Genomic DNA, 27899 nt, shown 5'->3' on the forward strand with positions numbered 1-27899 from the left:
TTGGAAGCATTCCACCGACAGGTTTTCATCATTTAGTCGGTTTTCATCTAATTTCAAACTTACACACTTAAAAAAAATATCAAATGAAGTATTCGACCAAATATTTATACATTTACACTCATCATTACTGGATTAACTTAGTTTTTTGGTAGATGATTTGAATTTTCTTAGATTTTATTTTATTTTTTTGAAATATGCATATGCATTTAGTTTAAAAGTTTAAACTATCAGTTAATTTCTTGATACAACACATTCATCTGGTATGACATAAAGGGGTTGATAATTGTTAAAATACATGAGAGCTGAGATTAAAATTTAAGACAAACCTTTATTATCATATACAGATGGAATCATAAGGCAGTGAGTTTACATTATCTAAACCATCATCAGGATATGCAATCTCGCCCTGTTCTTCAAACTTACACACTTAAAAAAAATATCAAATGAAGTATTCGACCAAATATTTATACATTTACACTCATCATTACTGGATTAACTTAGTTTTTTGGTAGATGATTTGAATTTTCTTAGATTTTATTTTATTTTTTTGAAATATGCATATACATTTAGTTTAAAAGTTTAAACTATCAGTTAATTTCTTGATACAACACATTCATCTGGTATGACATAAAGGGGTTGATAATTGTTAAAATACATGAGAGCTGAGATTAAAATTTAAGACAAACCTTTATTATCATATACAGATGGAATCATAAGGCAGTGAGTTTACATTATCTAAACCATCATCAGGATATGCAATCTCGCCCTGTTCTTCTACCTGATGGTATATATATGTTTGAGAGATTAAAATTACGGCTGTAAAAATTATTCATTACACACGACAAAATCAAAAGCCCGATAATGGATTGGTGGGCAATCATATCTAAGAAGACTAGGCCAATTTCGATAGAAGGCCACCGTCCACTACCAGGTCGTGCCCACTCACAAACGCAGAATCTCCAGACGCAAGAAACAGTACTGTATCTGCCACATGATTCACTTTGGGCACAATTCCTTTCAGGCTAGCGAGCCGTTCACAAATCTTCTCGGCTTGCTCAGCATCAATGCCACCGAACGACCTGCACAAGGTTGGAGTCGCCACTGCAGACGGGGACACGCTGTTCACTCTAATCCCATGCACTCCAAGCTGCGTGCTGGCGGATTTAACCAGTCCAATCACAGCATGCTTCGACATGGAATAATCTGTTAGCCGTGGACCACCGCGGCTACCAGTGACACTGGCCGTGCACACGATGCTCCCCCGTACGCCCTTCTCGATCATCACACGAGCAGCATGCTTCACGCATGCCGCCATGCCGCGGACGTTCACGGCAAACACACGGTCTAGGGTTGTGAAATCGAGGTCAACGACTGTCTGTGAAGAGGTAATTACAATCCCGGCGTTGCTAAACATGATGTCTAGTTGACCGTACGTTTGGACCGTGGAGTCAACTAAAGCTTTGACTTGATCTTCATTTGAAACATCGCAGTGCATGTAAATGCACTTGTCTGTGCCAATTGATATGGCTACTTCTTGACCGAGGTCATCTTGGATATCGCCGACCACGATCATGCGAGCACCGTGGTCGGCGAAAAGGCGTGCCGTAGCTTCACCGATTCCACTGGCGCCGCCCGTGATTATGGCTACTTTGCCTTCCAATTTCTTTGGGTTTGAGGACACCATGTGCTGGGATCCTAGCATTGTATTATTATTTTTTCTTAGAACAATTGTATTTGAAGTGGGAAGAGACAGGCTTTTAAAACAAAGGTAGTCTTCTTGTCTGTCTAGATGCCACAAGTTGAGATTTTATAGTGAAATTATGGCGACGTGGAAGAGCTGCCGGTCCTCTGCATTCTTCGGTGAAAATTAGAATCTTGTTCAAAGTCTCTTATTCACGTCATCACGGGGACGTATGCACAATTTACTTGAAATTAAAATCCCTGCTGGCTTTTTCAAAAAAATAAATAACATAAAAGAGTCGCTTAAAAGTACGAATAATCGAATAATGTTATACGTTTTTAATTATTTATTTAAATAATATATTATTATATAATTAAATATTATTTTATTTTTATTTTAAAATTATTTAATTTTATTATAATTAGTTTTATGGTTGATAATTTTATTTTAAATGACTTATATTGCACGCACAAAATAAAACTTTGACCCAGCTCATACTTGTGTGCTTTCACTTGTAACTTCTGCCTTTTGAATAAGGCCAAAGAACATTGTCCCACCCTAATTATCCTCTGATTTCAAGTTTTCACCTTTAACTTTGAAATTTTCATTTATTTATTTATGAGTGGTTAAGGTTAACAAAACTCTAATACTTAAAAAAAATCTTTTTTCCTTAAACCTTAAAAACTAACAATTTCTTTTGTAGGTCAAGTTTTAAAAAATGGCATTCCCCCCTTAGAGTTTAGTTTTCAAACTCTAACACTATCTCTAGTGGCATTTCTTTTCTTTTTCTCCAGTGGTCGCTCATTCACCATCTCTCCCTTCGACCGACAGTCTTAAACCCAATAAGAGACGAAACATCGTCTCTCCATCTAAGAAGAAAGATCTTGTCTTTGTTGGATCTCGCTTTTATTGAGGAAGACGAACAACTTCATCTTCCTGACAAAGTTGAGAGTCATTTTCGGTGTCAATAGACATCATCCAAGCTTTCAAACAAGAGAAGTTTGGCCACCAAAAGAGAAGGTTGGCCACCAAGAGAGAAGAGACATCGAGAGATATTTATCACCGGCAATAGCATCGGATTTGACGTCAAAGATCTGAAAACTAAACTCTAAGAAAAAAATATATTTTTTAAAACTTTGGTTAAGAGAAAACTTTTAGTTATTTTTTAAAACTTTGGTTAAGAGAAAACTTTTAGTTTTTTAAGTTTATAAGAAGAAAAAAAGATTACATTTTAGTTTATTTTTAATATTACAAATAAAATAATGATTTTATCTCCAAAACTGTTAATTTTAACTAGTCATAAGTGAGTGTTTAAGATTTTAAAAGTTAAGGAATAAAAACTTAAGATAAAAAGATATTTTTGATGGGAATAAGTCTTTTGGCCTTTGAACAAACCTTATACTTTTTACGTCCTTGATTTACTATAAAATTTTACAAGATTTCATTTTCATTTTTAATTATAATGCAATCTTTATATAATCTTGTTATGATAAATAAAGTTAAATATGATCTCATATTCATAATAATGTAAACATTAAAGATTAATTCCTCCAAAGCAGCTAATTATTTAGTGAGTAAATTACATTTTCCCACCATGGAGAAAAAGGTAATTTACTCTTAATTAATTTATATCTTTAAATTTTTTTCTTCGCAATAAATCAAGCATGTTCAATAAATCCACCATCAACAGTCAAATTTTGACCAGTGACAAACTCAGACTCCTCACTAGCAAGAAACAAAACAGCATCCGTCACATGTTTCAGTTTCAACACCCCTTTCAGGCGAGAAGAGCGCTCAAAAGCCTTCTCCGCTTCCTCCGCTTTCACCCCTAACATTCTACACAGCAATGGCGTTGCCACCGGCCCCGGCGACACGCAGTTCACCCGTATTCCATACCTTCCCAACTGCTTACTCGCAGACTTCATCAAACCCATCACCGCGTGCTTCGACATTGAGTAATCCGTATGTATTGAACCTCCCATTGTCCCTGCTATACTCGCAGTGCAAATAATGCTACCCTGTATCTCCCTCTTTACCATTGCACGTGCCGCATGCTTAACACTCGCACTCACGCCTCGTACGTTGATTGCAAAAAGTTCCTCGTAGCCGGACAGGTCGAAGTCCAAGATGCTTTGTTCGGATTTGCTTACGATTCCGGCGTTACAGAACATGATGTCAAGGTGTCCGTAGGTTTTGACAGTGGTTTCAACAAGGGTTTTGATCTGCTCCTCGTCGGTCACATCACAACGTATATACATGCAGCGGTCGAGGCCGATGGATTCGGCAAGTTTTTGGCCTTTCTCATCCTGGATATCTGCAATCACAACCGCCTGTGCGCCGTGGTTGATGAAGTGAAGAGCTGATGCTTCACCAATGCCACTGGCACCTCCTGTGATGATCGCCACTTTGCCTTGAAGCTTTCTCTTGCATGAGGTGGCGTCAGCCATCTTCAGGTTACTTGTCAAGGAAAACATTTCGGGTTATAAAGAAAACAGAGGTTACTGTGAAAACCATCAGAATTTGGATTTTGCTACTTGGATTGAGTCCCTGCAGATCTCCCAGTGTCGTTTCTGTTTGTTATGTATACCTTTCGGTGCGCCATATGTGTAGAACAAAGTAAATATAGAGATGTAATAATAAAATGTACTCCGGGATCCGCATTATATTGTTATTAGCATTGTACCATTTCAGATAAATCTCGTCACAAAATTACAATTCGGCTAACCTGTAGTTATTAACTACTACCCATTTGAATTTTCTTTTGGAACTCCATTTAATTTACAATTTCCATCAATTGACCTAGTTCTTATCCGGAATGGAGCAACATCATGACAATTGGTTCCATCTTTTAGGGAAAATACATGAACTAAAGGAAATTAGCCGTACAGGCATGCATTGATGGCAGATAAACATTTAACATACAGGCCCCAAAGAGAGGGGCAAAGCACTTCAACAATAAGGTGTAATTACTCACTCGAGATGAATGTAATATTAATCTAACAATAATCTGAATGTGACTCATAAAACTCTCTCGGGCAAGGTGACATGACCTCTTGCTCTAGCAGCTGCAATACCTGGTTCATTGATGGCCTATCATCTGGGTTTGCGTCTGTACACCTTGCAGCTATTTCAAGAATTGCTTCTACAGTTTCCAGGTCAGCGTCAGGGCAGCCTTTATCTACTACATCAGCCAATCGATTTTCTTTTAATAGGGTATTCATCTGCACAAATTCACAGCATTTATAATCTTCTAAAATGGACTTCAGTTTATGTCAATCCCAATGTATTCATTGCTTGCTATCTCTAACCAAGGTATATAAGCACATAAAGGTAAGAAGATTGGGAAGCTTACCCAACCAACAACATTTAAGCCTCTTTTAACAAAAGTGGGATCAGTTGGTCTTTTCCCAGTTACAAGCTCCAGCAAGAGAACTCCAAAGCTGTACACATCCGTTTTCTCAGTAGCCCTCCCACTTTGTAAATACTCTGTTTTTATGTAGAAACCAAGGAATTAATCAATCATCTGAACTAATATATATCACTAAGTCCTGGGACTAACAGAATAAATAAACAAATCAGTGACAGTGCTTCAAATATATTTATTACTTAAATGCTATTTCTTCCATATGGCTGGATCATGTTGCAAGGAATCAAAAAGACCTATAAAATACTAAACTAATAAGTTTAATGCTTAAAAATGTAGTCTTTAGTTTTTCCCTAACTTCAAGAAAAATTTTGCTTTCCAGGTCAGGAACTTGATAACCCAAAAGTCTTTCCCCAAAGTTTTGGTTTTGAAGAGACTGGGCACTTGATTCAGGTACAACAAAGATGATAAAGTTTCCAAGTCATGGTACATATGTCGGAAAATCTAACACATTAACTTTGACTGCAATTTATAGTGTCCAAACACATGTCTACATTTATTACAACAAACAAGAAAATAAATAGGATGGACTAGATAGAGCACGTTTAAATCCTGAATTTCATTTGCTGAAAGACTGTCACAAAAACCCAAAACATAAAGTTAAGGTGAATAGAACTGGAACAAACACACACCTGGTGCTAAATAGCCAAATGTGCCAGCAACAACAGTGGTAACATGGGCCTCCTCATCTGCCAAAAGCTTGGCAAGACCAAAGTCAGAGACATGGGGCCCCAAGTTTTCATCCAAGAGAATGTTGCTGGATTTTATGTCACGATGAATTATCTTTGGAGCACAGTCATGGTGCAAGTACGCCAATCCCCGAGCAGAACCAAGGGCTATTCTCACACGATCACTCCATTTTAACAATCTCTCTCCTTTGCTATGCTCTAAACAACCAAAAAATGAAATGGAAAAAAAACTGATGCTACTTGCATTCAAGAGGATTAAATTCTAAACAAGCAAAAAACTGATCAGGGGTGCTACATCTATTAAAATATTAAAAGGGCAAGGTTCATCAACCAGGTACACTCCCATATGGTATCATGCCAATTGCTAATGCAAGTAATCACAAATTTGAGAAACTAAAAACCTATGGAATTTGAAATTTTTGGCTTTAGTTTGTACTTGGTATAATTCAATCAGTGAGCTCTTTTTACTCCAGCCTATTTGTGAGTCAATATTTTAGCTTCTCTGCAGTTATTTAGGCAATGGAGTTGACCAAAACAACTATCCAATAATTTAAATTTCAAAATTCTAATTGCTATCATGTTAAAAGGACAGATCAATTGCAGGTTTTGTGTCTCAACCACCATCATGCGTGGTTCCATATGCCAAACACTCATGATGATCATTGTCTGACTGAATAGATGGGGCAACTTACCTTGCCAGAAATCATCTAAGCTGCACATTGATAGATAATCATATATAAGAAGTTTTGAGGGAGGAAGCCTGCAGTAACCCTGCAGATTAACCAAATTTATGTGCTTGATGCTACCCAAGACTTACCATGCAAGAAATCATCTAAGCTCCCCATTGATAGATAATCATATATGAGAAGTTTTGAGGTAGGAAGCCTGCAGTAACCCCGCAGGTTAACCAAATTTATGTGCTTGATGCTACCCAAGACCTCTAATTCCCTTTCAAACACTTGATCAGATCCTTCACGATCCCGATCAATTCTTTTAACAGCAAATGGTCCACAATCATTCATGACCATCCGGTATACAGTACCAAATCCTCCTGACCCTACAACATCCTCATCATCAAGAGATTCCAGCTTTTCGACAATCTCACAAGATGGGTATGGCATATCTCCATGAAAAGTAATAAGCTTTGTACCTATTGAAGAATATAAATATTATCAGTATGGAAATAATGAAAAACAAAACTAAGATAAAAGTCCATCTTACTTGCTTCTTCATGAACTTGCTTTTTGACTTCTGTGTACTTCTTTGCAGCCCTTTCCTTCTTTGACAGCAAGCAAATCCAAAGGAACACAATAAGCACAAGAAGGGCAAGGCCCATAGTGGACATTGCACCAATCAGCACTCCTTTCATATAATGAGAGGAATGTTTTGAAGGAACTGCAACAACTCCAGTGAAAAATCTAGTATTAGTATATATGCAAACCTATTAGCAGAAGCAAATAGCAATAGCAACTAGTGTCCCTTGGCACATTTCTTGTCCAATGAAAAAGCCCGAAAAATGCTATAACACTTGCCTGCTGCTTCATCACTTGCTGCATGTGGTAGAACTGCAGGAAATCCCATTGAGGTTCTGCATGGTTTGTTGACTTGTCGACCACAAAGATCTAAATTTCCAATAAACCTAATCATAAGAATGGCAATATTTAGGACAAGTTCGATGCTCATGCAATTAAAAGGAGGAACAGCAATTGCTAAGAAATACTTCAGAAGTTGTTGATACCATACCTGATTTGCTTACCACTTAATTTAAGATGGTGTATATTGCATGCAAGTAACCACATGGTTTGCTACAACTAAAATTTCATCCTAAGGCCATATAGCAATCTATGTCAACTGAGGAAATAAATGACCTAATTAGCTTGATGTTTAATGATCAATTAGTTAACAGAGAATCATGCATGCCTATACTTAATTAGTCTTGTCTTCCAGCTCAATCCTTGGGCAATTAACAGAGGAACAGCAATTGCTGAGAAATACTTCAGAAATGGTTGATACTATATTTGATTTTCTTACCACTTAATTTAAGATGGTGAATATTGCATGCAAGTTACTGCATAGTTTGCTACAACTAAAAATTTCATCTTAAGGCTGTATAGCAATCTATGTCAATCAAGGAAATAAATGACCTAATTAGCCTGACGTTTAATGATCAATTAGCCAACAGAGAATCATGCCTGCCTACACTTAATTAGTCATGTCATACACAGTAGCATTCTATTATTTTAGAGATGGCTATATGATTTTGCCCTCAATAATGGTCTCATTCAATAATTAGTCGTGTCATACACGGTAGCACTCTATTATTATAGAGATGACTATATGATTTTGCCCTCAATAATGGTCTCATTCAATAAATTATTTCTATAAAGACTTATCCTTGTTTGGTCGTCACATAGGAAGCAATTTGATCATCATTAAATATAGCACCAACCAAAGATTACCAGACAGAAGTTGCATAAAAATTAGAGTCACGGTGGTCTCCAACACATTTCAGATTTTAATGCATGACCAACAGATATCTGAATGCTGTCAAACAAAAATTATTGATATAATATTGAATTGGGAAGAAACTGCAAAGTACTAATGAAATAGATAATCATACTCTCAACTTATCAAATGGTAGTATTTAATCAAGCCTAGCCAATAAACAATAAGAAACAAGGAGCAGAATGGTCAAACAAATACTCACGACTTGTTTCCAAAGGTGCTCATGGCTCCAAAATCCGGGATTTCACCAGAGAAAAAGTTGGTCGACAAATTTCTACATGAAGAGACATGACACACAATGATAGCAGATTCTCCAAACATTTTACTATCACTTTAGGTTAACACATTAGAATACACAGTTGAAAAGGTAATTGCAACTCCATTTAATTTTAAACTTACAGAAAGTGCAAATGTGTGAGACGGCCAAGGGAAGAAGGCATAGCACCCTTCAGTAAATTGCTGGACAAATCCCTAAATGTAACATTCAAGTATCAAAATACAGTGTCAGAGTAAGAACATGAACTGAACCAGGATTGAAAATTAGGATTTATCAATAACGAAAATTTATGATCTTACAATATAGTGAGAAAAGAAAGGTTTCCAATATTTGCCGGTATGCCTCCTTGGAGATAATTTGCCCGCAAGTACCTAAATAAATCCCAATTACAGCGAGTGATATTCAAAGCATTTAGAAAACATAAATGGAGGGAAAAAAATCCAAATTCGCTAACATCTGTATTCACTTACAAAGCCCTAAGCTCAGTACAATTAGTAATTTCATTAGGAATGAATCCATGCAAACTGTTTTGGTGAAGTGCCCTGTAAAATTGAAAAATAAAAATTATAATTAGAAACATTATAGTGTATCTTTCTAGTGTTTCTGCGGAATAAATACAATGAAGAGAAGGAACATCGAACTCACAATCTTTGCAATCTATTGAGTTTACCAATGCTGGGAGATATAGTGCCTCCTAATTGCATGTAGGGCAGATTTCTGAGAAGTCCAATAGAATAAATTAGTTACCCTGAAGTAAAAGGCTTTAGAGGAACTGCACATAATGAAAATAGGAATTCAACAAATGCATGATATGAATAACATACATAGAGCGGACCCGTTCGTCATGGCTGTGGCAAGAAATGCCAGTCCATTTGCAAGGTGTTTCATCGGTAGCTTGCCAGTTCCCAAGAAAGTTTTTGCTGTCATTCAAAGTGTTCTTAATTTCTAGCAGTGTGAGACCTGAAAAATTAAGATTAAATCATAAAAAAAAAAAATCCCGACTTTTTCTTCGATCGAGATTCATAAGAAAAAAAAAAAACACTCAAAATAGTTGAAAGAACTGAAAAATAAGAGATGAAATCAAAAGAGACTCTTTACCATCTTGAGTAAGAGCAAGTGAGCAAGAGCTGAAAAGGGTTGCTACAGATATCACCAAGGAGACAAAAACCAACATGCCCATTATCATTCTCTTCACAAATGCGCTTCTTCTGTAGAGAGCTCCGTGGCTTAAGTGGCTACAGTGCAACGAATGCACTCAGCTAGAAAGAGTGAGTGAGAGAAATGTGACGCTGTGATGATAAAACCAAGTGGATTATGTGTGTATCTGAGATGACACCACGAACTACATAAATAAAACTAATAATTATTTGAAGCACTAGGAGCGAAAGAGCTCATTTTTTCCCATGTTTAATGAGCAGAGCGAAAGACAAACTTCTGAAAAAATGTATGGAAAGTTGTGCAAAAAGAAATAGCCGTTGCCCCAATAAAATTCAAACACATTGCCATAGCCAGTACTCTCACCAGTAGGTAAGCAACTATACTCGCTACACATGAAAAGCAAAAACCACTTTGGCATTATCTTATAACAGATAATAAACATATTGACGATGTGTAAGAACCTTGTGGAGAGTTTCTCCATTATAAACACCAAGAAAGTTGATTTCTAAATGTGGTGTTTTTGGCTTTTGCATAAAAAAAGGTCTGAAACTGCACTGAAACATGTCTGACCTCCCTCAGAAATGAAGCTTTAAAGATTATGAAGGGCTTCCTCCGGCAATACGGTCATATGTCTTTCTCTTCTCGGCCAGATCTTCAGCCACATGTTTCGTATGGGTCTATATTCCATTTGTGATCATCATATGTAGAAAATGGAATACATTAATATTATAATTTATAACCATTGGGTACTGGTATTAATATAGTATTAACAGTTAAGATTAGTACACTTTTTCTCTTTTTTCTTATTTATTAAACCCAAGATGATATGGAGGTTATTTGTTCAAATTTTGGAGTTAAAAGTTAAAACCACATGTAGGCATAATCATAATTAACGTAATTAGTACTTGCTAATTTATAGCTTTAATTTAACTTAAACCCAGTTTATGCACAATCTTAGATTGACCCCATGAATTACGGTAGCCAAGATTCAACCTAAAAACTATGTGATGATGGTGATGATGCATATGTTACTACTGGAACCAATCTCATGCTTTGACAAATATGCAGTCATTTGGGTGAAATAAAAGATGATAATCAATTAGCAGCGGCATTGATTTGCGTATGGACTTTGGACTTGGAGGTAGAATGAGGATCCTTTAGACTTTACCATAAAAGTAATCAATGAAATATGTTCCACTCCGGAATCATTACTGGCTTTCAGGAATAAGCCATGGATGCTTAAATTTGAAGCAAACGGTGGTTGCATAACAGTTGTGGCCAAGCTTTGTTTATGTGGTCTCGGACGCATTGATTAGAAATTGCCCCCCATTCTTTCAGGTGGGCCGGTTGAAGATGTGCCATCAAATCTACATCCATGAGAATGAAAGACAGTTTTCAAGAAGTGATGAGGGAATCACACTACTTTACAAGAAAAGTGATTAACATTTTCCCAGCTTTTCTCACCCTATACACAGTACATGGAAAGGCAAAATATGTTAATAGTAGTAGGTATTCTTCTTCTCTTATATATATGCATATATAAACAGTTATGAAGAAACTGGAAGTAGTGCACTATATTTCACTGAAGTTGATCTCAACGCCATCAACTGGTTTTGGATGTGAAAGATACATAATCTCTGCATCTGGGTTCAGAAGTTCCCACCTAAAATTCACATGAATATCAATAAAGAAATGAATTAAGCTTCATAATCATAGAATAAGTCGGGATAAACTGATTAAAATGCATGATTAAACATCATTGAAACGATAAGGATTAGTCTCTATTACTTGTATCCAACGGACAGATGATGAAGCAATAGCGCAATTTGTAACCGAGCAAGCATATTACCAGCACAAATTCTAGGTCCACCACCAAATACCTGGTACGTACCCGATCTTGCTGGTTCCTACATATACACACACAAAACAAGCAATAATTAGAAATTAATTAGCCCAAACTTCCTGCATGGCGTATTAATTGCACATACATTCCATCTATCAGGATTGAAGCACATGGGGTCATCAAAGTTTTCGGGATCTGTATGCAGGTATCGAACCCACAGAATTACTTTCCAGTTCTTTGGTATTTTATAACCTGCATGAGGATAAACTATTTCAGCTTGAAATATTCTGTTGTTTAAATAGAAGAAACTTAACAAATACTGATCATGGTCTTCAGACGTACCTTCAAATTCCACTTCCTTCGTAGCCAATCGGAAGACAAGTGCTGCTAGGTTGGCCATTCTTATTGTTTCTTCCACCGCCTGAAATAAAGTCCGTAATTAGAAGGAAACAGTAACATCTCTGGCTGCCAGTTTAAATGATTAATAGATATATATAACCTTGTTGGTGTACTTCAATTTAGAAACGTCTTCACTGGTAATGAAATCCCGTTTCTTGTTCTTGCGTATTGCCATATTCTCTTCCTGAAATTGGCAGAGAAGACATAAGAATGAATCACAGCTATATATAATTATGCAATTATGGACGTGGTCATATATAATACCCTTAGCTTTTGAAGGACATTAGGGTACTTGGATAGATAATAGAGAGCCCACATAGATGCTAGAGAAGTAGATTCATATCCAGCAACAACAAGGCTGATGATATTGTCTAGAACCTCTTGGTCACTTAATTTTTTGCCTTCATCATCTTCAATTTGCTTCAGCCCATCCATCAGATCATTTGTTGTCTCATCTCCATTTCCATTCTTCTTCTTTTTCTCTAGCTCCACCCTAAAAATTGTTTCCAGCTTCCTCCTACACTGCAGCTAATCATGGACACAGTTAAATATTAATATATCATTAAAAAATTCTGTACAGCCTCCTCAAAATTTTCAGAAGTTAATTCTTTTTCTCTCTTGGTCATCTAAAAGGACCACCATCATTTTTAATTAATGTATTTGTACATAGTCAGAAATTCAGAGTGATGTTTCCAAGCAGAAATCTACTTAAGCCCCACGCCCCCAGTTGAAAATTGAATTCAATGGGCCATTTGGAGTTCATGCATGGGGACATTTCCAATTAATTACATAAATTTTCATGCAATTTACAGCACAGATATAGTGGTAAAGCATGGATTGGAATAAAATTCTTCACATAATTTCAGATATGTACGGAGTAGAGCACAATAGGGAAGAGAAAAATCATATCTCAGTAATATATTTAGTGTAATTTAACCTGAATGGCATGGTGATAAGCAGTTCCTGGAAAGTTGAACGGCTGAGCTCTAACGCCTTTAATCAAACCCTCAAACAATTTGTCCATTGAATCTAAAACAGGTCCTGGTTCAAAGCTTACGAATAATTCTCCAATATTCTCGAAAGTCACCTGTCAACATTAAGTTCATAAATTGACGAAGAGGCTTTTCTGTACAATGTTTAATAGATAATGATTTAACCTTCTTTGCTTCATCATACAAATTCAATCTACCCTTCTCTGCCCACGACTGAAGTGCAGCTACCATACGGGGCTGCACAACAGTGGTGATACGCCTAAGGGCATCAGGGCGATTAATAGCATTTGACACGTAGCTTCTGAGCCTTGCATGGGCTTTTCCATGGACCGACACAAGAGATAAATGCCCCACAATGTCAACGTTTGGCCATTCGAGTGAAAACAAGTCATCTGATTTAAATACAAATTTGTTGATCGACGGGAAGCAAGCTATTATGGACGGTGATCCGAAGAGGTGGGTTCTGTACATTCCTACTCCATCACCGTACCTGACCATCATCAAACACCGACTTTTTCTAAAGCTAAATTTTACGTTAAAAGCTTTTTCTTAGTTAAAATAGATAAACAAAAAGGCTTACTTTCGGCGTTTTGAATTGATGAATTCATCGGGGCGGCGAAGAACCTTGAAGTACCAGAGAAAGGTGATCATTTCTCCGAGAAAAGGGAAGCCCATGTGACCAGGTGGCAGCCTGGCGCCGGTGCCGGAGTACTTTAATTTGAGAGGAGCTGCATACCGCAGCTCATTCCACCACCACAGCAGCCATCCCAGTAATGGCACAATTCCTAAAACCCAACTCATCAACCACACAGCTTCCATTCTTCTTCCTCCTTAGAACTTACTGACTTCACTCTCTTGGATTAACCTTGTTTACAAGCACTTGAAAAATTCAGGCTATATTTAAAACATAAAGCCAAATGGGATTGATTCCTCCGTCGATTATTCGTCTAACTTGGAATGCAAACAGACAAGCCAAGCCAGTGTACCCCACTAAGTGGTAGAGGAAATCCTGATGCATACGCATTTCTAATTATAGAATATATTGCGTCTCCACGAAATCTAATTTTCAAGGTTAGCCAAATTAGGACGTCTTAAAGAGCATATTAGTGATTTGTCACGGGCATAATTATGTCACGGACCTTGATGATAATCTTAAAATTTACAAAATAAAACTTGGGATGCAAACTTACATGGATGACCGTACTTTAATTTTATTTTCTGTCTTATCATCTTTGTCACAAAAATATTTGACGGTAATTAATTATTAATTATTTTCAAAGTCGAACAATATTAGCAAAAGCTGCTTTTCTGGAAACGCTTGATAAATAGGCTGGTGTTGGGCTGGAGGATAAGGGGGTTGCCAGCTGGTCCAACGAAGACATTCAACAAGCCCAACAAGACACTGAGCCGTTGTTAGGGCACAGAGGCGCAGAGAAATGCACGATGAGCAACGCAACGAAGAACCATTCTGTAATAGTTAATGGCACCATAATCCTGCCTTCCAAAATAAAGGAGGAGCCAACCTGGTTAATTTTTGTTTTAACGAAAAACTTTATTCGAATCAGTTATTTTTTTTTTAAATCAAACTAATTATATTAAATAAATAAAATTTTATATCTAATTTAATTTTAAAATATAGTAAAAAAATTTAAACTTATATCTTCGTAAATACGAAATATTTTTTATTATTATTCAAATTATCCTGTGAGTGGTTTAACCGAAATCTTGATGCGGAAAAAGAGAACTCAAGCAGTTGTTCTTTGGGAAAAATTGTTTAGACAATTCAAGAGAATGGTTGAATAGATCTATATTTTATATTTTGCATTATTACGATATTAACATTTTAGAATATTTTGTAAGGAGAATAATATGAAGAGATGTAATCCCTCCCGAAAACCAGACAATTTATCAAAGTTGGTTGTATAATTAGAGCTTAGTTCCTTTCATCAATGAAGAATTGTGCAAGGTTCTGTGCACAAAGAATACGACATAATTATACCGGCCACCATTAACTCATCTCAAGTCTCACTGTTGCAGCCTGCCATAAATATTTGTCTGTTTTCATTGGGTTTTGTAACACACTGACTTGTCCGGTAGCTCTTTTTTAAAGGTTAGAGGATTAATGAGAGACTCAGCCCCATTTGGTATAATATTTAATATTTACCTGAATTTGGAATAATATTTAATATTAACTTAAATTTTTTAATCAGTTATGTGTGCAAAAGGTTATATAATTAGGCAAAAGCACTAAATTTTGAGGGGAAAGGAAAATGGAAGTATGGTTGAGTTGGGTTTTAGGATTTGTGCCAATATTGGGGTGGATGTTGTGGTGGTGGAACGACCTACGGTATGCAGCTCCTCTTAAATTTAAATATTCCGGCACCGGAGCCAGGCTTCCACCTGGTCACATGGGCTTCCCATTTTTGGGGGAAATGATCAGCTTTCTTTGGTACTTCAAGGTTCTTCGCCGCCCTGATGATTTCATTAATTCCAAGCGGCGAAAGTAAGTACCTCAGACATACTTTTCTTCTTTCTTTTAACCATATGCAATGCCTAAATCTGAAAAGTTGGTGTTGATGGTGACTGATCAGGTATGGTGATGGAGTAGGAATGTACAGAACCCACCTCTTCGGATCACCGGCTATAATAGCTTGCTTCCCGGCGATCAACAAATTTGTGTTTCGATCAGATGACAAATTTATCCTCAAATGGCCCAACATTGACCTAATGGGAATTACGTCTCTTGTAGCAGTTCATGGAAAAGCACATGCCAGGCTCAGAAGTTTTGTGACTAATGCCATTAATCGACCTGATGCTCTTAGGCGTATCACTGAAATGGTTCAACCACGTATTGTTTCTGCACTTCAATCATGGGCCCAGAAGGGTCAGCTGAAAATGTATGACGAAGCAAAGAAGGTAAAATCATCAATGCTCGTCAAGTAGTTGAGTATGAAAAATCCCTTTTAAGTATAAAGTGATGTATGCAGGTGTCTTTCGAGAATATTGGAAAATTATTCGTAAGCTTTGAACCAGGGCCTATTCTGGAAACCATGGATAAATGGTTTTACGGGTTGCTTGGTGGAGTTAGAGCTCAACCGTTTAACTTTCCCGGAACTGCTTATCACCATGCAATTCAGGTAATTAAGGTTATACTATTTTAGATGTCTATACAGTGATATATTACAGAGTGGTGTCCATGAATATCAGTGTAGGAAAAAGCTGGATGCAATTTTTAGGGTGGAGCTGGAGAGGAAGAAGAAGAAGAAAGAAAGCGGAGTTGATACAACAAATGATCTAATGGATGGGCTGATGCAAATTGAAGATGAGGAAGGCAAAAAGTTAAGCGACCAAGAGGTTGTGGACAATATTGTCAGCCTTGTTGTTGCTGGATATGAATCTACTGCTGTTGCATCGATGTGGGCTCTTTATTTTCTCGCCAAGAACCCTAATGTCCTTGAAAAGCTACGGGTATTATATAGCCACACCTATGTATCAATTCTACATCCTCTTGTCATTCATCCTGAGTGTGTCCTCTATGCAAATTTCAGGAAGAGAATATGGCGATCCGCAAGAACAAGAAAGGGGATTACATTACTAGCGAAGATGTTTCTAAATTGAAATACACCAACAAGGTAGCATATATCTGTTAAACTGGTAGAGAATTTACAGTTTCCCGAACTGATGATCTTTTCTTCCAGGTGGTGGAAGAAACAATAAGAATGGCCAATATAGCCGCAGTTTCTTTCAGAATGGCTACCCAAGAAGTGGAATACCAAGGTAGAAAGCTAAGTTAATTATGTTTAAGTAGCACCAGTTGCTTCATCTCAATAATTGATCCCTGATGCCGCAGGCTATAAAATACCCAAGAACTGGAAAGTAATTTTGTGGCTTCGGTACCTCCATACAGATCCAGAAAACTTTGATGATCCCATGTGCTTTAATCCTGATAGATGGAATGTAAGTCTCATCAATAATTACCCCACATGAATGAAAAGGTTTAAGATTGTGTAATTAACCAATGCTTTGCTTTTTTTTTTTCAAATTACTAAACAGGAACCAGCAAAGCCGGGTACCTATCAGGTTTTTGGTACTGGAATTAGAACCTGTCCTGGAAACACGCTTTCTCGGTTACAACTTGCACTGTTTGTTCACCATTTGTCGGTTGGATACAAGTAATGGCGGCCATCGGTGTTTATGCCTTTGAATCAATTATTTCAGAATTTTTAGTGAAGCCCAATTTTTATACCATGTTATTATAATTGAATTTCAGGTGGGAATTGCGGAATCCGGATGCAAAGATCACTTATCTTTCTCATCCAAGACCGGCTGACGGGGTCGAGATTATCAACTTCACCCAATTATAATATCGCTGTTTGACAGTTACTAATTTATCAGCTTTCTGTGTACCTTGGCTTTCTATTCTAGTAAGGAAACTTTATTTTGGCTAGGGTGTGTTCCTGTTTTTACATAATAAGCACATTTTATCAATAAATCCACACAATATTGTGTTCATATATATATATATATAAAATATGAAAAAAATTGTGGGAAAATATAATTTACCCTTGAATAAATGATAAAATCTGTAATTAAAATTCTTTATTTGCTTTATGTATGCGCTAGAGTGTGGATTGTTTAAAAATGTCTCTCTTTCGATGTGTTATTAATGTATTTGACCTTTTTTTTTTTTGTTATTTAGGTATAAATAAAAATATTTTTAATTTTTTTAAATATTTTATATTAAACCTGATGAATCAAACAGATTAAATAGATTGAATCATAATACAGTGAAACAACTACGTCAACTGTTGATGTAGTTTCAAAAACATTGATTATAAACAAATAAATGAAAGAGTTAGATTTTATTTCTAATCAAGAGAATAACTGAAAATTTATTTTGAAATTATTGTTTTTGTTAATAATAATTGTGAAGATTATTTGCTGTGATACTCGTTCTTTTTAATTCATTCATCAAAATTGCCTCATAGATTTGTGTGTACTTAAATTATATATAAAATATATATATATATAATTTTATTGAAAAAATTAATAATATAAATTTAAAATTGGGGTTGAAAAAGATAGGGGTAGATAGTATCACTCTTTTAAAAATTAAAAATATATTCTAAACTTTAAATTATAATCTCAATACATGGTAGTAAAACATAAATATGTTAGACATAAATTAAGTTCGTACTTGTATTTAAAAATCAAATCAAACTTAATAAAAATTTGTGAAATATTAAAACCAAACTCTTGTCATTGTTTGTTGAATTTGTTGTAGAATACCACTAATTCGTGTTTATATATAAAGGCATTTAGGGGATGTGATTTATAGAATGACGATGTCTAAAAACTAGAAAACCAGTATACATCCTTCCATGGGGGATGAAAATTGAACTGCTTAAATTAGTTACATAAATTGAAAAGTTTGAAGAAGAGAAACCAACAAAATATAATTAAATAATAGCCTAAATAAATATATATTAACAACAAAATTATGTGTATTTATTGATAAAATGTACATATTTTGGAAAAACAAGAGGACACTGCACTGCTCAAACCGAAATAGAGTTTCATTATTAGAATAGAAAGCCATATTACACAAGAAAGCTGATATATTAATAAGTGTAAATCAGCAATATTATAAGTGGGTGAAGTTGATGATCTCGACCCCGTCAATTGGTTTTGCATTCGGAAGATAAGACATCTTCGCATCCGGATTCAGTAAGTCCCACCTGAAATTCGAGTAAAATAACATGGTATAAAAATTAGAGTTAACTGAAATAATTAATTCAAAGGCATAAACACCAATGGCCTCCATTACTTGTATCCAACTGACAAATGGTGAATAAACAGTGCAATTTGTAACCGAGCAAGCATGTTTCCAGGACAGGTTCTAATTCCAGTACCAAAAACCTGATAGGTACCCGGTTTTGCTGGTTCCTGTTTAGTAATTGAAAAAAAAATGCAAAGCATTGGTTAATTACACAATCTTAATCCTTTTCATTCATGTGGGGTAATTATTGATGAGACTTACATTCCATCTATCAGGATTAAAGCACATGGGATCATCAAAGTTTTCTGGATCTCTATGGAGGTACCGAAGCCACAAAATTACTTTCCAGTTCTTTGGTATTTTATAACCTGCAGCATAAGGGATCAGTTATGTCAACTTGAGATGAAGCTACTTGTATCATAATTAACTTAGCTTTCTACCTTGGTATTCTACTTCTTCGGTAGCCAATCTGAAAAGAAGTGAGGCTATATTGGCCATTCTAATTGTTTCCTCCACCACCTGAGCGGGAAAGATCATTAGTTCAGGAAACAATAAAATCTCCACCAATCTAACAAATATAAACATTACCTTGTTGGTGTATTCCAATTTAGAAACATCTTCATGCGTAATGTAATCCCCTTTCTTGTTCTTGCGTAGGGCCATATTCTCTTCCTGAAATTTAAGTAGACAGTCAGGATGTGTGACAAAAAGATATAGATTTTATATATAGATGTGGTTCTATGATATGATACCCGGAGCCTTTCAAGGACATTAGGGTACTTGGCGAGATAATAAACAGCCCACATTGATGCAACAGTAGTAGATTCATATCCCCCAATAACAAGGCTGACAATATTGTCCACAACCTCTTGGTCACTTAACTTATTGCCTTCCTCATCTTCAATTTGCATCAGCCCATCCATTAAATCATTTATTGCCTCAACTCCACTTTCATTCTTTTTCTTCTTCTTCTCCAGCTCTACCCTAAACATTGCTTCCAGCTTTTTCCTACACTGCAATTCATGGACAGCACACTGTAATATATATATATATATATATATATATATATATATATATATATATATATATATATATATATATATATATATATAGACATCTAAAATTTTATAACCTTATTTACCTGACAGGCATGGTGATAAGCAGTTCCGGGAATTTTATACGGTTGAGCTCTAAATCCACCAAGCAACCCGGCAAACAACTTATCCATGGTTTCCAGAAGAGGCCCTGGTTCAAAGCTTGCGAAAAAATTTCCAATATTCTCGAAAGTCACCTGCAAACAGGGGATATTAAATCACTTCACAAGTGAATTTTAAACTCAACTAATTGATCAGCTTAGATGATTTTACCTTCTTTACTTCGTTATACACTTTCAGTTGACCCTTCTGGGCCCATGATTGAAGTGCAGCAACCATACGGGGTTGCACCATTTCAGTGATACGCCTAAGAGCACCAGGTCGATTAATAGCACTAATTACGAAGCTTCTGACCCTGGCATGTGCTTTTCCATGAACTGCTACAAGAGATGTATATCCCATTAGTTCAACGCTGGGCCATTTTTGGATAAATTTGTCAGATGATCGAAACACAAATTTGTTGATCGACGGGAAGCATGCTATAATAGCCGGTGATCCGAAGAGGTAGGTTCTGTACATTCCTACTCCATCACCATACCTTATCAATCATCATCAACACCAACTTTTAGTAATACAAATTGTATTATGAACTAATCAATGTAGGGGCCTTCGATATCATTGATCAAATATCTTTGAAATTTTTCAGATGCATATGTATTGCAAAAGGAAAGGGAAGTGTGTCTTAATTACTTACTTCCGTCTCTTGGAGTTGATGAAATCATCAGGGCGGCGAAGAACCTTAAAGTACCAAAGAAAGCTAATAATTTCCCCAAAAACTGGAAAGCCCATGTGACCTGGTGGCAACCTGGTTCCGGTACCGGAATATCTAAATATGAGAGGAGCTGCATACCATAGGTCGTTCCACCACCACAACAACCACCCCAATATTGGCAGAAATCCTAAAACCCAACTCAGCCACACATCCATTCTCCTATCCCCTCAAAACTTCATCAACCTTGTTATACAACCTTTTGCACATATTACTAGTTTAAAATTTGAGGCAAATGAAAGATAGGCCAAAGGACTATTTCCCACCCAAGTTTAAATGCATTCTCAAAATCACATCTATGAGATTTGAAAAGTCAAAAGTTTCACCCATTTATAAAAAATTTCAGGGTTAAAGACAAAACAGTCATTTAACAAAAAAATAAAGTTTTATTACTTTTAGCCCTCTCAGCTTGAAAATATCACAATCCCCCTTACCTGAAATTTGAAAAATCAAAACTTTTCGCCTAAGGTTTACAAATCGCCACTGGAGAAGCCAAACTTTGCCCTCCCGACCGTGTTAGCTCTCTCTCCCGACTTAATTTTCCCTATTGATCACATCTCAGCTATCAACAAAGTCTATTTCCTTCGATGAAGACGAAATCTTCTCCGTTGAATTGTCTTCGTCTTAGATGAAGACGACTAGGATGTGATTGGTAGGGAGATTTGAGCGGGGAGAGAGAGTCAACATAGTTGAAGACAACTGTCTTCAGTGACAGTTTGCAAACTCTAGAGGGAAAATTTTGATTTTTCAAACTTTAAGTGAGGAAAATTGTAAGTTTTCAAACTGAAAAGCGCAAATATAATAAAATTTTAGATTTTTAAATCTTTTTATTAAATAACGATTTTATCCTTACTCATAACTAAGATTTTTAATTGATGGATGATACTTTTAGTTTTTCAAACCTCATAGTTGTGACTTTGCAAACACACGTAAATTTGGGTGGGAATAGTGATTTGGCCTATAAAATATTATCCAAATGGGGCTGATTCTCTTATTATTCCCCTCACCCTGGAAAATGCTACCGGACAAGTCAGTGTGTTACCTAACCCAATTAAAAAAAAGGGGGCGAAATGACTATTTCGCACCCAAGGTTTGATGCAGATATCTTTTCACCTGCTAACTATCAAAAATTAAAATACTCATTCGCCTATTAAAGTTCACTTTTACTATCAAGAGGTAAAATTGTCATTTAATAAAAATATTTGAAAGAATTATAAATTGATCACAATTTTTCCCTTAGATTTAAAAACTAACAATTTCCTCCCATCTTCCCATCACCCAAAGTTTAAAAAATAACTATTTCTCCCCTAGAGTTTGCATTTTCTCCCTTGTCACTTCTCCAACGACAACGACCAAAGTTAGCCCACCTCCACCCTTTCATCTTCAAGACAAGGACGAATCATTAACTAATAAGAGGTTAATTGATGATTTATTTGTGAAGATCAGCGATGCACAGGTTGGTAGGACAAAGAGTTTAAGCCTCTATCCGATCGATCTATATGTTGATCAATGCACAAATCGACTAACGTAATCTGTATGTGGCACAGATCCTCACAAATGAATATTCCATAAATAGACGATTCATCCTCGTATGAGAGATGGGAGGGTGGAGGTTGGCTAGCTCTGATTGTCAGAGAAGTTGTAAGGGAGAAAATACAAACTCTAAGGAGGAAATCATTATTTTTCAAACTTTAGATGAGGAGAAGGTGGGGAAAAAATGTTAGTTTTAGGCTTGGGGAGAAATATGATAAATTTATAATTTTTGAAATATTTTTATTAAACGACAATTTTACTTTGACAATAATAATAAAATTTAACAGATAGGTAAATGTTTAAATTTTTAATAATTAACAAATAAAAAATTGAATTTGTATCCAACCTTGTGCAAGAAATAGTCATTTGGCCTCAAAATATGTATATATATATATATTTCAGCATGCCGCATTTTCAGAGGATGGAGAAGAATATAACGATTTCAACATGAGTTGATGGTGAAATAAACCATGGATTTTGGACTGGAAAGAATCTGGAGTTTGAGATGCTTCACCTCTAAATGATTCCTCCCAGTTTGTTTTTGTCTTGTAGCCTTGTTATATAAATATGAGCTAATGACAGCGAATGTTGTACTTATCTTATCTAAATACGTAGAGACAGGAAGCTGATGACTCTTTCATTTTCTTCTCCAGATGAAAAACTTGTAAAGTAGCTAGACAGGAATATGAATTCTGATTCTTTTTCTGCTAAAACAAAATGAAGAACCCTTTAAGGGATGCCCATTCAAGAATAAATTCGTAATTAGCCACTGAGAATATGAATTTCAAAAACTGGGGGCAAAGTAATCACCCGATTTTGCTGGACAATGTTTACATGTTCCAGTTACTTCAATCTCAATTAGTGGGGGAAAGTCCCAGAATACTTTTAGAAGTCTTTGGTCTTCTTTATATTTAACATCACCATTAGTATTTACACCCTGAAATCGGAAAATGACACTTTTCTTCTTCACTTTCAACTACATATTCCAACACAAGTAGTCTTGACATTAAGGAAAACATTATTCACTATCCTCTTCAACCAAAGCTCTATTGGGGAGGTAGTCTGTTTATCTTCACTCCTTCACCAAAACTCTATCAAAGAAATTTGTATTTGGCCAACTCCATATTTATATCTCCATCTTTACTCCACCTTCGAACCATAAATGAGAGGAGGCAATATGTTGGAATTGAGCATATTCAACCTTTCTTTCCATCCACACTATCGAATTTATAATCAACGTTTCAAATTCTAGTGCAATCAACTATTCTTTTCATCCATATTATCGTGTTTAAACGTTTTATTGATGTTTAAATTTATGTTAAAATGATTGTGATAGAAGACAATTAAACTTTAAATGAATTTATTGTATTTTAATTGAGACCTATGAATTCTATATAAAAAAAAACGCAAGCTCTTTTTAGGGTTTAACATTCATATTGGAAGAAAGAAAAAAGTTGGTTGAATCACAAGGTTTCGTTCAGTTATATCTTAAAAGAGTTGATCGAATCCAACAAATAAGACTTATTTAGTAGACTTTTTTTAAACTATGATATAATAAAACATAAATATAATAAAATTGTAGTCTAGATAATTACACAAAATATATATCAACAAAAATAAAATTGTAAAGTAGCTAGACGGGAATATGAATTCTGACTTTTTTTTTTCCTTTTGTTTGCTGCTTTATCAAAATGAAGAACAGTTAAAGGGATGCCTATTCAAGTATAAATTCTTAATTGGCGACAGAGAGTATGAATTCCAAAAGTTGAAAGAAGATCAATGATACTGATATTGCTGGACAATGTTTATATATTCTGGGTATTTCAATCTCAAACAGTGGCAGAAATAGCCATCCTGGGTAGTATTTAAATTGATACATGCACCTAACATTGTTTTTACAGTATTTTTATTATTTTTTTAAATAAAGAATTATTCTCAATATAAAAAAAATTGCGTTCTTTTTTGTAATTAGATTTTATTTCATAAGTTGAGCATTTATTTGAAGAATTGTATTTAATTTAACAATATTATTTACAAATTAAAAATTTTTTTTGCCCCAAATTTGAAAATTTGGTTCATTCAATAATAAAATTTTAAAATTTATTAATTTTAATTAAAAAAATAAAATTTAATTTCTCCGATAAAAAAAAGTGATGATACTGTAATTAAATGTTGTTATTGTAGAAGTAATAATTAAAAGATTTTAGAATCCAAAAACAATAGTTAAAGTAAATAAGTAATTTTTGTCAGACGAATCATAGCTTTTCTTCTCCTAAAATTCAATTTCTATCAGTAAAAATAGAAAGAAAATCGTGGTAAAATAATTGATGGGACCAATTTGGTCTGATGTAATTATTATTATTATTATTATTATTATTATTACTTTGTGATATGGGCATTTGGATTGCTTTAAAGGCACTTCAGAAACTCTTGTAATGGGCAAACCAACTGTTCTTAGCCTGAGGCCCTGCAATTCGGCCTCCATAACTTGATTCTTGATAGGCCGTCTCACTTACATTCAAACAAAGGCCCAAAGAAGTGTGTTTTCCTGACATAGCCGAAGTGATTACAGCAACCTTTCTATTCCATTCCATAGATGATAAAGCTAAGGCGCCCAAATAAGTTCAACTTCCTCGGTAAGGCCGCCATAATCACAAAAAAAATAAGATAATGACATAAGACATGCCCACATATGATTGGAAACCATGCAGTTTGCAACAAGTAGAACGATTGAAAGCTCAACATCACAACAAAGAATCAAGAGCAGGATTATCAAGTCACTTTTATGCATGATAGTAGTTGGACTTGTCAAGAAATTGCGCCGTCACTCAGCTTTAAAGCATCGTTCATTTGGCTCACCTATGCATAGTCTTAACACAATTTGTCTCGTCAGGGAATGACCGAAGATTCTGCTGCTGTTGCTGTAATGGAGTTTGTTACCAAACAAATGCCTGAGAGCTTGACTGTTGCCGGGGAGTCCTTTAATTTCTCAGGCTTATCCCCGGAAAGCTACATATGCACCTTCCTTGTCAATATGAGAATTCACCATGGCCGGGTGGTCATGACACATGACCTTAACAAGAATAGGCTTCATCTCTACAGCTACCATACCAATGCAACAACTTTTCAAACGATCAAATTCTGAAGAATTCTATCACACCCTTTTAATAGAGCTTCACTATTTTATCGATGTCTCTCTTAAAAAAAAAAAAAAAAAATCTTTTTACAACTTTATTCTAACAAACAAGGTGGAACAAAATTCAAAGATACAATCCCAACCAACCTATCTTATTTGTTAGGGAAATTGAAATTTTTAATCTTATCTTTTACCGTATATACATATATACCACTCATTCTAAAGTTTAAACAAAACTATCACAACAGTATAACATTTTTCTAAAATACCTTTATTGATGTAATTCATATAGAAAGAGAGAATATCATCTCTATTTTTTTCTTCAACCTTCTAATGAGGAAAAAATATCTGTAGTATGGAAAAAAAATTCTTCAACAAAGAAAATATATGATTGAACAATAAAACTTATATGTTATGTGTTTTCTTTATGAACAATTGAAAATCAAATAATATATGATAGATTCGTGTTCATAAGTTTATGTGAAATTTAATTTTATTGTGATTTTATGTTGTTAGATTGTTTAATACTTTTATTTCATGTTATTTTTATTGTTTAAAGTTGTTATAATATTATTTTAATAATTATAAAATACAAAATTTTAAATCTGAAAAGTTTTCAGATGAAGAACAGGTTGGCGTCGCCAACCCCTTGGCGTCACCAACCCCTTGGCGTTAACGCCAACATCCACTGGCTTATGTTTTTCTAAAATTTAATTCACTGTATAAAGATTCAGTTTATACCAATATTTATGCAGTGGGCTCTACTAAATTTGAAGATTTTTAAATTCTTTTTCATGTAGTGAGACTCACTATATTTAAAAATTTTTTAATTCTCTTTCGTAAAAATAATATTTTAACTTATATAATCCCATCACATAAAAAAAGATTCAAAAATTTATAACAATAAAACAAAAAAGTTAGCGCCAAGGGTTGGTTGTAACCCTTTTATTATAAAAGGGTTGTCAACCCTTTTATTATAACCCTTTTATTTTTTAAAAGAGTATAAAAAGGTTGACGTTGGCCTCATCCTTTTATAATAAAAGGGTTGGCATAGGCCCCATCCTTTTATAAATGCCAACCCTTTTTTATTTTTTTTTTAATTTTAAAGTAACTATTTTTATTTAATTAAATATTAACTTTTTTTTTTCAGTTAAATCTTATCAAATAAATTTTTTTATTTATTATAATACAGTTCTAAAATTATAAAAAAAAAGGGAAAGAATCTTTTTACATGACTCTTCACTTAAAAATTAAGAAAGAAGAGAGAATAAATTTCTAAAGAAAAAAAAATCTCTACATATAAGTTTTATTATTCGATCATATAATTTTTTTATTAAAAAATTTTTTTTCCATACTACAGAGATTTCTTTCTCATTGAAAGACTGAAGAAAAAAAGAGAGATGATATTCTCTTTTTCTATATGAGTTACATCAATAAGAATATTTTAAAAAAATATTATACTATTATAATAATTTTATTTAAATTTTAGAATAAGTGATATATATGTATACACGATAAAAAATAAGGCTAAAAATTTTAATTTCTTTATTTGTTAAGAGTATAAAAATATCTTCTTTTTTCTAATGGATATGTTCCCCAGTTTATACTTTGAAGTCAAGCCGTGAAGGTGCTGATATGCAACCCATGATCAACATTCATCTCTACATACGCAACCTTTTCAATCAATTAAAAATATTATTTTAAACCATGATATTTTGCTTTGAAGTATGAGATAATTAAAATTATGGCCAAAAGACTATTTCCCAGCCAAATTTTAATGTGTTCCAATGTCACATTTATAAGATTTAAAAATTCAAAGTCTTACCCTTTTATTTAAAATCTCAGTTAGAATTAAAGATAAAATCATTATTTAGTAAAAAAAATTTAAAAACTAAAATTTTATTATATTTGCCCCTTTTAGTTCAGAAATCTCATAATTTTCTATCACTTAAAGTTTAAAAAATTAATATTCCCCCTAGAGTTTGCAAACCATCTCCAACTGCGTTAACTCTCCTTTCTGGTTTATCTTTCCCTTTCGATCAAATTTTAACTATCGACAATATCAATTTTTTCCAACAAAGACGAAATTATCTTCATTAAAGTGTATTTATTTTAAATGAAGACAACCGTCATAGGTCTTAGACAAAGATTATGTAACCATCTGAGACCTTCAACGGTTATCTTTGTCTTGAATGAAGACCAAATTGTCTTCTTTTGAGATAAAGACACTTTGACAAAGACAATTTCATCTTTATTAAAAAAAATTAATTTTATTGATGGATGAAATTTGATTGGCATGGAGAACTAAAGTGATCAAAGATGGCAAACTCGATCATCTCTGACAAGAGTTTACAAACTCAAGGGAAAAAAGTTGATTTTTTAAACTTTAAATTGATGAGAATAGTGAGTTTTATAAACTGAAAGAGACAGATATAATACAATTATAAAATTTTAAATTTTTTTATTAAATAATAATTTTACTATTAACGTCGATTAAAATTTTAAATGAAAAGATAGGATTTTAGATTTTTTAATTTCTATTGATATGACTTTTAGGTCG

The 27899-nt window shown here is 34.5% G+C and overlaps 7 protein-coding genes across 8 annotated transcripts; 1 reads left to right on the top strand and 6 right to left on the bottom strand.

Annotated features, from left to right (window-relative positions):
* Positions 1-697: 697 nt before the first annotated feature.
* On the bottom strand, positions 698-1823 carry LOC123212398 ((-)-isopiperitenol/(-)-carveol dehydrogenase, mitochondrial-like). The gene has a single exon (XM_044631520.1). It carries the CDS (start codon positions 1700-1702, stop codon positions 893-895), a length of 810 nt encoding a protein of 269 aa, XP_044487455.1. The 5' UTR covers positions 1703-1823; the 3' UTR covers positions 698-892.
* Positions 1824-3326: 1503 nt separating this feature from the next.
* On the bottom strand, positions 3327-4146 carry LOC123211947 ((+)-cis,trans-nepetalactol synthase NEPS2-like). Its single transcript, XM_044630937.1, has one exon. The coding sequence runs from the start codon at positions 4126-4128 to the stop codon at positions 3340-3342; it is 789 nt and encodes a 262-aa protein (XP_044486872.1). The 5' UTR covers positions 4129-4146; the 3' UTR covers positions 3327-3339.
* Positions 4147-4548: 402 nt separating this feature from the next.
* On the bottom strand, positions 4549-11037 carry LOC123211945 (LRR receptor-like serine/threonine-protein kinase FEI 1). The gene is made up of 14 exons (XM_044630934.1): positions 10903-11037; positions 9675-10411; positions 9401-9536; positions 9222-9293; positions 9047-9118; positions 8876-8947; positions 8699-8770; positions 8502-8573; positions 7327-7433; positions 7016-7189; positions 6612-6944; positions 5738-5992; positions 5034-5167; positions 4549-4902 (listed from the first exon to the last, which is right to left on the bottom strand). Exons 2-14 carry the CDS (start codon positions 9760-9762, stop codon positions 4678-4680), a joined length of 1812 nt encoding a protein of 603 aa, XP_044486869.1. The 5' UTR covers positions 9763-10411; positions 10903-11037; the 3' UTR covers positions 4549-4677.
* An 89-nt stretch (positions 11038-11126) lies between these two features.
* Positions 11127-13924, bottom strand: LOC123211946 (ent-kaurenoic acid oxidase 1-like). Of its 2 annotated transcripts, none has more exons than XM_044630935.1 (9): positions 13549-13924; positions 13134-13458; positions 12914-13063; positions 12241-12504; positions 12077-12160; positions 11920-11998; positions 11723-11829; positions 11523-11641; positions 11127-11397 (listed from the first exon to the last, which is right to left on the bottom strand). In XM_044630935.1, exons 1-9 carry the CDS (start codon positions 13785-13787, stop codon positions 11307-11309), a joined length of 1458 nt encoding a protein of 485 aa, XP_044486870.1. In that variant the 5' UTR covers positions 13788-13924; the 3' UTR covers positions 11127-11306. The 2 variants fall into 2 exon arrangements, with proteins under 2 accessions (XP_044486870.1, XP_044486871.1); XM_044630936.1 differs by having other exon boundaries at positions 12241-12498; positions 13549-13923.
* Positions 13925-15235: 1311 nt separating this feature from the next.
* Positions 15236-17460, top strand: LOC123212406 (ent-kaurenoic acid oxidase 1-like). The gene is made up of 9 exons (XM_044631527.1): positions 15236-15471; positions 15560-15884; positions 15956-16105; positions 16176-16436; positions 16517-16600; positions 16667-16745; positions 16819-16925; positions 17022-17140; positions 17239-17460. Exons 1-9 carry the CDS (start codon positions 15239-15241, stop codon positions 17330-17332), a joined length of 1452 nt encoding a protein of 483 aa, XP_044487462.1. The 5' UTR covers positions 15236-15238; the 3' UTR covers positions 17333-17460.
* A 1078-nt stretch (positions 17461-18538) lies between these two features.
* LOC123209939 (ent-kaurenoic acid oxidase 1-like) lies at positions 18539-20081 on the bottom strand. Its single transcript, XM_044628040.1, has 7 exons — positions 19889-20081; positions 19500-19760; positions 19336-19419; positions 19188-19266; positions 19009-19115; positions 18796-18914; positions 18539-18706 (listed from the first exon to the last, which is right to left on the bottom strand). The coding sequence occupies exons 1-7, from the start codon at positions 19973-19975 to the stop codon at positions 18613-18615; spliced, it is 831 nt and encodes a 276-aa protein (XP_044483975.1). The 5' UTR covers positions 19976-20081; the 3' UTR covers positions 18539-18612.
* Positions 20082-20087: 6 nt separating this feature from the next.
* LOC123210740 (ent-kaurenoic acid oxidase 1-like) lies at positions 20088-20828 on the bottom strand. Its single transcript, XM_044629214.1, has 2 exons — positions 20596-20828; positions 20088-20439 (listed from the first exon to the last, which is right to left on the bottom strand). The coding sequence occupies exons 1-2, from the start codon at positions 20826-20828 to the stop codon at positions 20088-20090; spliced, it is 585 nt and encodes a 194-aa protein (XP_044485149.1).
* Between the last annotated feature and the right edge of the window lie 7071 nt (positions 20829-27899).

The sequence above is a fragment of the Mangifera indica genome, chromosome 3 (genome assembly GCF_011075055.1).
Source record: "Mangifera indica cultivar Alphonso chromosome 3, CATAS_Mindica_2.1, whole genome shotgun sequence".
Classification (NCBI taxonomy): Eukaryota; Viridiplantae; Streptophyta; class Magnoliopsida; order Sapindales; family Anacardiaceae; genus Mangifera; species Mangifera indica.

Bases quoted from the DNA above. Each gene is read 5' to 3' on its own strand.
- LOC123212398 (XM_044631520.1), bottom strand. From the start codon at position 1,702: ATGCTAGGATCCCAGCACATGGTGTCCTCAAACCCAAAGAAATTGGAA.
- LOC123211946 (XM_044630935.1), bottom strand. From the start codon at position 13,787: ATGGAAGCTGTGTGGTTGATGAGTTGGGTTTTAGGAATTGTGCCATTA. The intron at 13,459-13,548 runs GTAAGCCTTTTT...GATGATGGTCAG, and splicing joins ATCAATTCAAAACGCCGAAA to GTACGGTGATGGAGTAGGAA. The intron at 12,161-12,240 runs GTATTATATATG...TGCCAATTTCAG, and splicing joins ATGTCCTTCAAAAGCTAAGG to GAAGAGAATATGGCAATACG.
- LOC123210740 (XM_044629214.1), bottom strand. From the start codon at position 20,828: ATGGATGTGTGGCTGAGTTGGGTTTTAGGATTTCTGCCAATATTGGGG. The intron at 20,440-20,595 runs GTAAGTAATTAA...ATGATTGATAAG, and splicing joins ATCAACTCCAAGAGACGGAA to GTATGGTGATGGAGTAGGAA.
- LOC123211945 (XM_044630934.1), bottom strand. From the start codon at position 9,762: ATGATAATGGGCATGTTGGTTTTTGTCTCCTTGGTGATATCTGTAGCA. The intron at 8,948-9,046 runs GTAAGTGAATAC...GGATTTATTTAG, and splicing joins TGTACTGAGCTTAGGGCTTT to GTACTTGCGGGCAAATTATC. The intron at 8,574-8,698 runs GTAAGTTTAAAA...CTCTTCATGTAG, and splicing joins CTCACACATTTGCACTTTCT to AAATTTGTCGACCAACTTTT.
- LOC123212406 (XM_044631527.1), top strand. From the start codon at position 15,239: ATGGAAGTATGGTTGAGTTGGGTTTTAGGATTTGTGCCAATATTGGGG. The intron at 15,885-15,955 runs GTAAAATCATCA...TGATGTATGCAG, and splicing joins TGTATGACGAAGCAAAGAAG to GTGTCTTTCGAGAATATTGG. The intron at 16,106-16,175 runs GTAATTAAGGTT...CATGAATATCAG, and splicing joins CTTATCACCATGCAATTCAG to TGTAGGAAAAAGCTGGATGC.
- LOC123211947 (XM_044630937.1), bottom strand. From the start codon at position 4,128: ATGGCTGACGCCACCTCATGCAAGAGAAAGCTTCAAGGCAAAGTGGCG.
- LOC123209939 (XM_044628040.1), bottom strand. From the start codon at position 19,975: ATGGATAAGTTGTTTGCCGGGTTGCTTGGTGGATTTAGAGCTCAACCG. The intron at 19,420-19,499 runs GTATCATATCAT...CTTAAATTTCAG, and splicing joins ATGTCCTTGAAAGGCTCCGG to GAAGAGAATATGGCCCTACG. The intron at 19,267-19,335 runs GTAATGTTTATA...TTTCCCGCTCAG, and splicing joins AATTGGAATACACCAACAAG to GTGGTGGAGGAAACAATTAG.